At 42.4% G+C, this 13,588-nt stretch overlaps 2 protein-coding genes across 2 annotated transcripts; one reads left to right on the top strand and one right to left on the bottom strand.

The window, feature by feature from the left end:
* Positions 1 to 9,480: 9,480 nt before the first annotated feature.
* T265_01251 (hypothetical protein) lies at positions 9,481 to 11,103 on the bottom strand (the record flags this gene model as incomplete). The annotated part of the gene is made up of 1 exon (XM_009165236.1): positions 9,481 to 11,103. The coding sequence occupies one exon, from the start codon at positions 11,101 to 11,103 to the stop codon at positions 9,481 to 9,483; it is 1,623 nt and encodes a 540-aa protein (XP_009163500.1).
* A 1,132-nt stretch (positions 11,104 to 12,235) lies between these two features.
* On the top strand, positions 12,236 to 12,502 carry T265_01250 (hypothetical protein; the record flags this gene model as incomplete). The annotated part of the gene is made up of 1 exon (XM_009165235.1): positions 12,236 to 12,502. The coding sequence occupies one exon, from the start codon at positions 12,236 to 12,238 to the stop codon at positions 12,500 to 12,502; it is 267 nt and encodes an 88-aa protein (XP_009163499.1).
* Between the last annotated feature and the right edge of the window lie 1,086 nt (positions 12,503 to 13,588).

Genomic DNA, 13,588 nt, shown 5'->3' with positions numbered 1-13,588 from the left:
CAGCCGAGTCTCCCGTTAACACAATCGGTTTATAAATGAGTGTATTTCGCTAGAATTCGGCCCGTTGGCCATTTTTCCGACTAAACCCTTAAGCCAGGCGTGTTTGGTTTAACAATACACGGGGAATTTCCCCCCAATCTTGATTTGTTGGATGTTACTGACTGAATGAACAGCCAATACATCCATTATTGGAGCTGAGCAATGAGTGTAACTTTCGACAACTGGACTATGTGAAGCCATAAAAACTACTGGTAAATCCAACCCTCGCCGCAAAATCATCCATCATAGACGCATTGCACACCGCCTGGACCGGGGTAAGTGCTCAGCTCAAATATACATCCACCTTCGATTGCATGTCCCTTGAACACAGGTTAGAGAGTGCTTTACCCACTAATGATGTGAAGGTTATACTCTGCTAGTACGTCCAACCATGCGGCGTTCTGACAGCTAAAATGCCTATGACGGGAGCGGTGAAAGTATAGAGAGACAGCATCACACTCAACCCACTTCTGTTCAACTGGCCGCCAAATTTAGGACTGATTGATCCTCCTCCAAGATTGCTACTTGCCAAGCGAAAGCATGAGATTCTTGCAATGCTGGTGGTGTTTATAACCAGAAAAGCAGCAGCTGTTGACTTGCGTAGTTCCATTCCTTGGGTAACTATATGGAAATCTGTCAATGACTTTGCACCGTTAGTACGTTTCCGAACTGCTCTCCTGGTATCCCGCAGCTGTCGTTGGACCGGTTTAGGTTTTGCGCCGTAACCTCACGTAATTGCGATAGGAAGACTTGACCATTTTAAGTAATTGTATAAAACCTTTTTGGAGGAAACTCACCCGGCAATTCTTTTTCCAGTCTGAGCATTGGTTGTTTGGACTATCCTGTAGCGGGAGTGTTTTGGTTTGCCAAAATTATCACTTGGGAGGACTTGTGCATTTAGAGAAGCTACCGGTTGGCTAGACGACGACTTATCTCCTTCGCTGAATCTGACTCTGAAATTCACCTTAACTGTACTGAGTGCACTATCCCAACCGAATACTACTATCCTGAGAGTATTGTTCCAAAGTTGCAAAACGTAGCATCCTTTTGAATCTTATTGGGAAGAATTCTATCAACTGTTCATAATTGTATCTTACAGATTTGCTATCAAATGCCTCACTTGTATCACTGATGAAACCAATTGGTGAATATCGTTTTCGCCTGAAGGCATCCGTTTAGTACGGTAAGCTATCGCGTTCAGCATAGGACAGTAACTGTAATAGACTGGTTAATGGGTACTCGAACTAGTGCACGTATTCAACCATCGGCAAACATATTTGGCAGGAGTTTTAATCAGCATGTGGCCAATTTCTTTGCTTGAATTTGAAAAGGGCCAGTCCTGTCAGTCGAAACGCAGGAATTTTCCGTGCAACCTCCAGTACTTTTACTGCTTTGCTTGACGTGTCACTGGTAGTCTATCAAACAAATCATCTAGGTTTCATCGATGACTTTCAAAAGGGTATGGATTGATTCAAACTATCGTTTAAAAATACCATGGGCGTGAAAAGAACACGGAAGGGGAAACAATCAAAGACAGTAGAAGATTTGATGGTACAGCGTGCACTCAGAACAGCGAATGTGGTCTTTGGAAGTAAACGCACTATAACTGAGGAGATATCACTGTAGTTCTGTTAGGGAAAAATTTCGGCTCTACACTGGGCTTGAAATCATTCGGAATATTTCGGAGTCACTAGTTTTTTTAAAATTCCCTGTGGTTACCATATGGAAATCTCACGGAAACAGTAGACACAATATGACCGTTCAACTGTAGCCTCCTTTCCGTGACTGGGTACCATGCCACCCGAAGGAAGCACGAGGGCTGGAATACTGCCAGGCTTCCCATGCCTAGACAGGGAAAGTCGAGATGCTGAGGTCGGATTCGAACCACGGACTTTCCGGTTAGCGAATTCACGCTCTAACCATCGTGCTATCTCCTAAGTAGATAAACAGAAATTGAACCTACCTTGTGAAGACACGATAAATCTTGAACTAAGGTTCATACATGGTGAATTTTCAGACAAAATAGAGTTGAGTTTGACCAGAATGGAGAACTGTGCGAGCTTAGGGACTTGGGTTTCTCCTGAATTATAGTTTATTTTTTTATTTGGAAACATCTGATTTTAGCAAAATACTAAACCAAACTAGGGTGGAACTCTTCATCTTTGTTTGATCCAATTTCCGCCTACCAAAAATTAGCTGCAGCGAATGTCGTTCGAAAAATGGGATACACTCATTGTTATAGAACATCATTCCAGTGGCGAGTAAATAAAATACGAATAAAAACGCCTTTTTGAATCTATTTTTCCAATGAGGATTCGGTGACAGCAAACATGTATTGGACCGTTTCATGGGGATGAGTTGGTGACGAATGCCTGCGAAGCACTTATGCCGGTGATGCAAGCCAATAAACCACGACTATTGGTCTGTTAGACCGTCTGACTCTGATCTGGAGGAATAGTCACTAACTGAAGGACCAGACAAGTTGTAAATTAGCGAATACACACTCATTTGCAAACTAATTTGGTTTTTCGAGAGACTCATCTGGAACCCAGCTGAATCTCTTGGTTTTAATGTTTCCAGGTAACTGAATGTGCTGCACCAGGCCACCTCATATTTTAGTCTGTACGACATTCGAGATATCGCGACACATTTTTGTAATGCACTACTCATAAGGTTGCTGGAAACTCCTCGACAGCCCACGACCGGTTTCGCCCTTCTTGGGGCTCATCAGATAGGCGCAGTCCCCGAGTTTCCGTCAACCTTATGTTCTACTTGAAACTTATATGTTATTAAGCTTTTCATTGAGAACACGGTATTGATGATATTGCGGTCCGAGTGTGTTAGTTAAATCGAGTGAAGGTCTTTACAAGGTTTTTTTTGACGGTTAACTACGTTAAACACAACTCACACCGCAACGTCATGTTCTTCTTGATAAACTTACCAGCCACATGGTGATCAGGCTGATCCAAATCAAAGGACTGACGTATTCCTAAGAATTAATCGAAATCCGTCACTCGAAAAATACTTCGCATTACCAGACAACTGTGACTTGTTTTGTTTTGACATTTTTTCTTCATGTATAGGTTGCTATTATTGAAATCACTATCACGATGATGTGCACGATAGCAAATCTCAGGGACAGACACAAATTTAGCACCGAAGGTTGATAGCTCTGTTGGAAGAGTACATTGTATTTGAAGATGATTTTTGACCTTCTGACAAGATTTTGTTGCTAAGCCTGCATAAGAATCACAGCTCATGGTAGCTGCTAATTGGTATAGCTTTGGATTCTGGTACAATATTTTTTTGAACCGCAAAGCCTTCCCATTGGTTCATACAAATCTGGCAAACCACTGTTTATGACAACACACCGCAGTTTGGTTATCGATTATCGCTAATTGAAAGACATTGAATCGAACAAGTAACATGACACAGAAACCTCCTAGGCATCTGATTCTGGGCGTATTGTAATTGGTACCACATATTAACGTGCAACCACTAACTTCTTGACGAACTCTTGTTACTAACACATTCTTTTGTTCCCAATCAATAATGGGTGTGTCGGTATTCGTGATGGTACTGACAACCGTAGCACCATCATTACTGCAGGTGTCTAATACGCTCTCTGTGTTTACTGAGCAAATGTTTTGCATTTATTTTTGGGAATATTTAGTGTGGTCCTTTCACCCAAAGTCTAGATTGGAGATGCTAAGACGGAACCCTTTCTGTATGAGTATTTAAATAGTAGTATATTTTACCAGTAATAATAAGGCACTCCGTCATGCGTTCTACCCGTTACAGATGTCTCTGTTTGCTATTTTTCCGAAACTATAGTGTATTGGGCTATTCATACGATCTACCCATCAAATTATTCTAGTAAGACAAAAGTTGGTTGCGTGGTCAAGTCAGAGACCCCTGATTATACTGTTATTCATCAGAACGAAATATGAACAGGTTATCTGGCTACCGCTGGGCTAGAAAAAATGCTACAAATTGTGCGAACTAATGAGTGAGAATCCACATTATAGAAATCGAAATCGTTCAGCCGTATCATCCCTTCGGTGGCTAAATGCCATGCCACTCGAAGGTTGCACGAGGGCTGGGATACCGCCAGGTTGCCCAAGCCTAGACAGGGGAAGTCGAGAGTCAGAGGTCGGGTTCGAATCACGAACCTTCCGGTCAGTATATTCGTGCTCCAATAGGTCAACTCGTGCGCTTCAATCCATGAATCACCATGAGAGCGTTTTAAGTGTTGAAAGCATATCTGTGATCACATAGACGGGTCAGTGTAATGTACACTGTTTTGCGTACAGCTCACCTGTGTCTGTCTCACAGTCTACAGTGGAAGCAGAAATCAACTACGCCATACTTTGATGTTCAAAGAATTTTCAATTTTACTGCGTTTCTGGATGACAGATCTGACTGCTTGTAATCGCATGTTTTCATAGCTTATGTGATATGAAAGTGAGCGACGTTAATACTCCACTGGCTTCAGTATATCACTGCAGTGTCAGGGAAAGCTGACGGATGGCCGGTAACAGGTGTTCTCCTTCTGGAAAGGTCAACCCTTTTTTTAGGCCGCATTGGGTCTTTCGCCGCAAATGACATTCAGTCGGGGACTTCTCTACGGGTTTTGAAATAAACGGGTGGCGTGCTCAGAAATGGCGGGGGTAGCGGAAGGTTCACTGTCATTTCGAAGCGTCAGTAGGAACTAGTGCCATTCACAAAGGATTTTGGTGTGCGCATAACACTCCAACGATTTCACATCTATGTTGCTAGGCTGCGCAAAAAAAAAACGAGCCGCCGACACTTTACGAAATATTCATGAGTGCTCAACGGTTCAACCACCTTGATTATGCATTTCGTAGGACTGTAACTAGTCTTAAGACGGCTGGCATGAAAACCCATTAATCTACAAAGGAAGTCTTACCACCTGGTTGCCCGTTTTGACTTAAACTGAACGCCAAGGTCCTGACATGGCGTTACCTCTATGTTCGCACTGATAAATGATCCGAGAAAGCTGGTCCGTCCACTGTGGCCCCATAATCACATTTTTCTGGCGAACCCCCAATATTTCGGAACTAAATTTTGTCATAATTCATCGATGAATTAATATAGTGTTGTAAGGTCAAGAAAAAAACAACTGGTAAACAGCGAGGAAATTTCAGGCGGCGCAGGTTTCTAACGAGCGGTAGTCACAGCTTATACTATGTTGGTGGGACGAGGATAACTCAAGCGTGATTTTACTAGTCCGAAACCAAGTGTAATTCTGCTGCAAACCTGAAGTCAAATCTCATGGCATCGAACGCAATCGACGTCTTCGATTTAAGAGATTTGTCGAGTTTACACCGTCTGGATAACTTTTACTTAAATTCCAACGCCTCCGAATTAACGTAATCCAACGTATCTCATGTGCGGGGAAATGATCGAGATGCTTATTGTTCGAACGGCTCCTGGGTTTTCGGGTACTTTTGTGTAGTCTTGGGTACCACAACAGTATCTCCATCCCCGCACTTCATTTGGGTTGCATTGGACAACAGCAGACTCACCCATACTTCAATCCGATTCGTTTCCGACATTTAATACCGCTGTCAAAATCATAAGCAAACTAGCGGGGGAACGTGTGGTGTGCCGCTAAGTATAAATGAACCCATTGCAACCAGAATACCAGCCTAAAAGTGGCTGAAAAGGTATAGAGCTTGGATGCGAGGTGATTTCACAACTTTAATGTTTACTCGGGTCGACGCGTTTAAACTTACTGGCTTGGCCCCATTTCTTGGGGCTGATGTAGGTGAAGTTGAAAAAAACGTTTCAACCAAATAATCAGATAATAGTTGTTGGAAAGCATACGATGATGCAGAGGTAGCTGAGACAGATGCATAGACCATATGAACGATCAGTTTGAGTAGACAGTCTTTTCCCTACTTGTATTGTAAGATGCAGCCTGGGTAGTCTGAATACGTGCACTTCTCTGGTAGGTAGATAGAATGACGTCCAAAAACGGTGCAATTCTAGCGGATTTGAAAACGTAGCACAAGCCCCAATGTCAGCTGGTTACTATTTTGGCACTAACTTTATGCGCTGACAATATTTTCTTAACTTAATGGGAATTCGTCAATGTATTTGTGTTGAGAGATTCAGTGAGGAGCTGAAATTGTAGCATCTTTGATATTCAACATGATTCAGAAATTAGCCCTCTCGGATAAGCTGTGAATACGATAATACGGAGTACTACGGAACATCGGACTTTCTCGACCAGAGCTGGTTGCGAAACTGCCAGTGGCTATGTTCGCTGTCTTCTTGTTGTGCTGCATGAAAGCTGGATAGCAGACAATATGCGTACATCCTAAGGTGGTATGGTCTCGACTTAATTGGTATGCAACTCTCCCTAACGGTCTGTCTTTGGTTAGGTAGTGATACTCAGCAAACAGGTTCTTCCCGTTATACTCCATCTGAAAAGTGACACAAGCGGTCCACTAATCTAAGTCATCAATTCACTTCCTTCATCTGAACAACACAAAAATGATGCATCGAGTATGAGATGGAAATATTTCACGCCATTTTGTTCGTTTCATCAAACCGCAGAGTAACGAACAAACGCGATCAAGTACACTGCCAATAAGGCAGTCGCAAGTGCATGAATTGCACTCATTGAAAGAGACTAGGACAGGTGTAGAGTGACTGCCAAACGCTCCTGAGCGTGAACCAGTAACCTGTAGCGACTGATGGGCTACATGACAATAGTAGGGAATACGTCGAAATAACATGAAGAGGTCAGTCCCGCGATCAATGACAAAGGAAATTTTGTTTATTTCACAGCCTAAAATGGACAGCCCTCCATCAGAGACAAAGTAAATTTAGGGAGAATTATTGAAGGCCGGCGAGGTAAATCCAGCTAAAGGAGGGCAACGACAGTAATGAGGATGTGCAAATCATGAGTATATGTGAAATAAAAAGATAACTACCTTAGAGACAAAGATACACATAAGAAGATGAACATTCAAAGACATTGAAAACGAAAAGTTAACCGGCTGACTAGCTAACTAACCAACGAACTCTAACATAATATGGCTATTCAACTGGCCGTCTCACCGACTGCTTAACTGAAGTATCATCAGTCCTAATGAATGCTCTATCCGCTCCCATTTCACTTGGCCGCTGCACTTTAAGTTATCACTCAGCTTAGAGGTTTGTATTTCAGAAGCGCAGTATCCCCGTTCGTCTTTCCTTCGTCTCAATGCTTACTAATAGTTCAGACCTGCGACACATCCAAACGGAAGATTTCGTGTTCACCATTAATCGTTTATTTTTTCACGTACTATATGGCCCCCTTTTTACCCATTAGAAGTTGGCGAAATTGTTCACTTTGTCTTCTTTTAGGGTGTACACTTAAATTTTTGTATGGGTTAAAAACTAGAGGCACGTTGGTTTATCTGGAAAAAAGATTACCTGCTATTCTAGCCTTGACCGAAGCACTTGGTCGCGTCTGGTGGGAACATCAGATTAGGAATGCTGAGGTACTTCAGATGGTCCCAGGAAGAAGGAACTCTCCTACGATGGATGAATTACTCACGCTTCATAGGTTAACCTGGTTAGGACATATACTTCTCTTACCAGAGGACCGTCAGCCTTGCAGAGCATTTTTCACCCAACAGTGTGCTGAGTGGAAGAGACTGAGAGCTGAACAGCTGGCTATTGATGAGGTGGTTGTTGGTCTGTCCGCCGAGCTTGGCGATTGACTTGCAGAAGTTTCGTCACCATTCAAGGAAATATCACCAGTACTCTATGGACAGTGTATAACCTAGCAGAAAATTAATAAAACATTAGTTAGTGAACTCAGTCTGGCTAATATTAGCCTCCTCCCTAGTTGGAGACCTCGGGAATTAGCTCAACACGGGTTAACGACACTGGCAGTCATGGCTCAATTAAGCGGCCTGTAGGTCTCCTGCATCAAAACCATCGCTTTCAGTGCGTGGCTCCCAAATTCTCAAACTAAGTGAGCAAGACATCTCCCCCGATGCCGAGCTCTATCTTCCACTTTTTCACTTTCCACTGATCGAAACCGTAGCAGCTGGAACAAACGGACCCTTGTTACCTGGTTTATAGCTGATAAAACCGAACTGACCCGAGGCGACTTGAAATTGCTCTTGTATGCAGAGTGCAAAGCAGTTTTGGATAGCGATAACTGAGATGTACTCTCTCCCCAGCTCCGGCATTTTCATACAAATATGCCAGTTAATTTTGATCTGCGACGTAATGACTGACTTTTTTGGAAGATCCTCACTGCCTACGTTCATGAATTCACCTCTAATTTCGCAAGTGAATGAGCGCGCGTTTACTATGAAACATAGAAGAACTGATTGGTTTTGTAAACGCAGCTTTCTGCTGGTGCGCCAAAACCGCCGAAAAATATGCTTATGCCAACTTTGCACGTTCTCCAACGAATATGAACAACAAAATGCTTCGTTAAGATTTGCGGGCGGGGTTGCTTACAAGTAACATTTACAAGCTGAACATACAACACTTGTGGGTGCCAGTGATTTGTTCCCGATTCAGCTATGTTTAGATTTATTGCTTAAATTTCGCCTGATTTTTCAATCCGTTTGTAGTGAAAGTAATTTTTACATGACACTTACATATCCAGTTTATGTGGATAAGTTAAGTTCAGTTTTCATAACTGAATTTACAGTGAAGATTTGCTTCAGTTTTCAAATGAAATAATATTCGAGATGTTAAGCTATTGTACCTTGTTAGTAGCAGTGTGGGACTAAACACTCATCTAGGAAACCTCATTTAAGCGGCGATAAACGAAGGGAACTGGTTTCCAATTTGAAAGTAGTCGAGAGTGCTTGACTATAGTTGAAATCTGTGCCCTTGGTTACAGTCCACTTTAATAACACAAGTAGTTCAGACTCACATTAACAGTTCCTACCATTTTCTGGCATCGCATGAGTGAAACATGTGAGAGGATCAGAAATTTGTCTTTTGGTCCGCACTTCTATTTGATGACCCTGAGATCTTGCAGCCATACTTTATAAGACTTCAGACAGCACGTGTTCTGTGTGTGAGTGTTCCGAAACCCATTAAAAATCGATAAATCTATGTTCGCTAAGCAATCATTTGGGTAACATTGCGCGATTTATTGCATTTACACAGTCAACAGTTGGTGATCTTTCCGTCACAGAGCAACAAAAACAATTCTTGAAAAAGCATTGCACTGTAAAAGAACGGTTCAGTTAAAATTCCGATAACCTCGGTAGGTGACTTAGTGTGGTGTCCGACTCACGCATATGCATATTTCTGCCGATGACAGACTCTGTGATGAAGAACCCGGTTGGGGTGGCGCGATTGTGAACCAAGAAACATATACGGAGCCCAACCTACATATTGTAGTTAGGTTCCACGAAATACAAAATCGTCGATAGCAGTAATGTTGAACTGTCAATGATTCTCAGGCTGAGGCCCGTTCTCTTCCCACAAACGTTCCATTTGTTTGGCCAGTTGGACAATGTCATCCGGAGTCAACTGGGTGGAGTCACAAGTTATTGGTAATGGCACATTTTGCCGAGCGGTCTCATCATATGCCTTCACATTCAAAATTCCATTGGCATCCACGTCAAACACTACTTTGATATTGGGCACCCCGGCTGGTGCTGCAGAAAATCCAGTTAAATGGAACTTTCCAAGGCATGTGTTTTTGGCCACGCTTGTATTTTCGCCCTCAAATATCACAATAGAAAGACTATCCTGTTCGTCGACGGTGGTTGTGTACCTTTTGAAATCACGTATAGGAATCGGTGTGTTCCGACGAATGATGTAATTCATTCGCCCACCTTTTACTTCGATTCCAAGAGAAAAAGGACTAACTTCAGTTAACATGTGGTTGGTAGCATTCATCGAATTTTCAGAAGACGAAGTTCCATTGTGTTGTTTTGAGTGATTTGCATAGATAGCTACTCCTGTACACACAGCTTCTTGGGGACTCAGGATCCGGTTCAACGGCTTACCATCAAAGAATGTGGTTAAAACCTCTTGCACCTTGGGAATCCAGGAAGAGCCACCAACCAGCACAATATCATCAATGCTATTCTTCGTAATCATTGCGTCTTCCACTACTAATTCAACCAGGTTCAGAATCTTGTTAAATATATCCGCGTTCATGGATTCAAACTCGGTCCGGGTCAATCGGGCTGAAAGTCTCAGGTTTTCATGAATATCTGGAATACTAACATGTGCCCTGGCACTAACACTCAACGTACGCTTTGCCGTTTCACACGCAAGTCGCAAACGTTGTACTGCTACATGGTTTGCGCTAAAATCCTTCCCATATTTTGTCCGAAACTGGTCGACAAGATAATCAGCCAAGTTGGCGTCCAAATCTGTCCCACCGAGGTGACAATCACCTGCTGTCGCATCCACTTGTATGATGTCGTCCTTGGTGGTGATTACAGACACATCACACGTTCCTCCACCCATTACAAGAACGAGAAGTTTTTGTTCTTTGTAAATGTTCATTTCTCTCCTGTAAGCAATAGCGGCAGCAGCTGGCGCACTAATGAGCTGCGTGACCTTCAGCCCTGCAATCCGAGCTGCACTTGTTGTTGCCAGTCGTTGTTGGTTATTGAAATGCGCCGGAATACAAATGACAGCTTCACCCACTGGTTTCCTTAAAGCAGTTTGTGCCATTTGTTTCAGATGCATCAAAAGAATGGCCAAAATCTCCTCTGCAGTAAAAGTGGTTGGTTGATTTTTGTGCGTTACATTTACTCCAACACGACCCTGATGTTCGGAAATACAGAAAGGCCACTTCTTTTCATCCAACGTCAAATGCTTATCCGCTCTTGACCTTCCAATTATTCTTGCAATGTCGTAGATGACATTTTCTGGGCTTTCTGTCAGTTTTGACTTTGCTGCTTCACCAACTAGACATCGGCCTTGATCAAATGCCACAATACTGGGAAGTAAATTGTTTCCTTTTTCGGTAGGAAATAGGCGCACCTGACCGTCGACTACCGTTCCGACACAGGAGTAACTTGTTCCTATATCGATTCCAATGACAGGCATCCCTTTTCCATCAAGGCCAACACGGTGTGCGATAATGTGTTTGTTCGGAACTGGATCAATTATATGACTCGTGAATTTAATACCTCTCGCGCGTCTCACGAATCAGCTTTACAATCTGTGAATATATGACGTGCATTGAATGTACGTGTTGTCATTGGTAGCTATGAGCCTAAAAACATCTGTTGTCACGTGGTTTTGTGTGAGCGACGAAGTAGGACTCCATACATGGAATTATTCTTTGTTCGATATTCCATCAAGTCCTTTCCCAGATGCCCTCTGACACAGCCGGTAGATTCAACTATCAGCCGTCAAACAAAACTCTGACTGAAAAAGCAAACCGGCCATCAAAAATTACGGATGGCGATCAAGGTAACTATAGGAAATGGCTTAATTACCGTTAACACTACAAAACGAGTCTGATACAAAAAACATGTAACTCTAGGTTAACCGAAGACCTCTTTCACCGTCTTGAGTTCAAAAGAAGTTTAGCTGCCATTCAAAACGTTAAGTTCAGAAAAGCATTACCATGGGTCGCTAGGTAGACTGAAATATTGATGACAATCGAATACTTGGGGAATTGGCAGCCCTTAAGTTCATTTTCCAGTTTACTTGCTTCAACCATAACAGTGAAAATCCATCTCTCACAGGTAGATTTTGTTCTTGGCATAGACGTTAGCCGGAATAAATGGTCTGGGATTTAACAGTTAAGTTGGAACTAATTGCGATCTGAGGTCGGTCAAAGGATTTTGTTCCATTTTCTACTTTCATTCAATTTGGTACGACTGGATAATTGAAACGATCACTGCCATGCGTGACCGTTTTAAGTAGGTGTGGTCACGCGGGAATAATTGTGATAGGTCAGCACTAGGTCCTTTTTTCAGCCATTTTTTCATCTCAAAGCACATAAGAATTGGAAGTTCACGTTTTTTAGTTTAATTAACAGTCATGAAGGAATGTGACTATTCAGGAGGTCGCTGAAAATTTCTTTTCAGTACTGTTTCAAGAGAAGGAGTATGGTGGTTTCGGAACTTTTCATCGTGCGAAATGTGCACCGTTCTTTTTGTTTCCATACTTATAGCTAAATACCAAAGACTACAAATAGTTTGGAATTGTGATCAGTAAGTCCCAGAAGATGCTAACCAGAATGACGCATCACTCACGTGGTTCCATTCCAATAATTGCACAAGAAAAGAATGGTTACCACCAGCGATTCAGAACTTCTGATAAGCTTGATATGGATGAAGATATGGAGGAAGAATTACTTTCGTCCAGGGAATACTCGAGTCATGGACGTGTAAAGCATGTTGCACGGATCAAGGCGAACTGCGGGACAAACAGTTTAAAACAGTTGATGAACGAGGAAGTTTCATTCAGCCGGAGTCTTGTACCCGACATTTAGCCGAAGAAGCTTATTCCAAAGCAATAACCCTTGTAAAAATGCATGCGGAGGGTGGTTCCATCTTGGCACTTTATCGGAAATCTAAGTGTGTGGGATCATTCTGGAGTGGACAAATGCAGATAAATGGTCAGTTCTGAACTAACAAGGCTTCTTGCGGCGAATGACGAGAAATTCATTATCTGGGGAAGTTTGGCTGACTTCCCATTTTATGAGTTTGAGTAAAGCACTTTCAGTTAAGGTGCTAAACACGAAAGGCGAACTATTTCTCTAACTTTTCCTCAGCCTAATTACACATTAAACGACATGTCCCTAGCTCAAGCAAGAGTAATTCAGGACTCTGTTTTAGTGACTACTCTACTCTACTCTACTCTACTCTACTCTACTCTACTCTACTCTACTCTACTCTACTCTACTCTACTCTACTCTACTCTACTCTACTCTACTCTACTCTACTCTACTCTACTCTACTCTACTCTACTCTACTCTACTCTACTCTACTCTACTCTACTCTACTCTACTCTACTCTACTCTACTCTACTCTACTCTACTCTACTCTACTCTACTCTACTCTACTCTACTCTACTCTACTCTACTCTACTCTACTCTACTCTACTCTACTCTACTCTACTCTACTCTACTCTACTCTACTCTACTCTACTCTACTCTACTCTACTCTACTCTACTCTACTCTACTCTACTCTACTCTACTCTACTCTACTCTACTCTACTCTACTCTACTCTACTCTACTCTACTCTACTCTACTCTACTCTACTCTACTCTACTCTACTCTACTCTACTCTACTCTACTCTACTCTACTCTACTCTACTCTACTCTACTCTACTCTACTCTACTCTACTCTACTCTACTCTACTCTACTCTACTCTACTCTACTCTACTCTACTCTACTCTACTCTACTCTACTCTACTCTACTCTACTCTACTCTACTCTACTCTACTCTACTCTACTCTACTCTACTCTATGGGTCTAAACCAAGAAATACCGTCCTTACACAGCTCTTTCTCAACAGTACAGAGAAGGTTGACTTAAAGTAATGAATGTCGAGATTTGCAATACAGAAACTCA

Source organism: Opisthorchis viverrini, assembly GCF_000715545.1.
Source record: "Opisthorchis viverrini unplaced genomic scaffold opera_v5_13, whole genome shotgun sequence".
NCBI classification, from domain to species: domain Eukaryota; kingdom Metazoa; phylum Platyhelminthes; class Trematoda; order Opisthorchiida; family Opisthorchiidae; genus Opisthorchis; species Opisthorchis viverrini.
The sequence above is the reverse complement of the archived record's forward strand: the minus strand, read 5'-3'. Positions and strand labels throughout refer to the sequence as shown.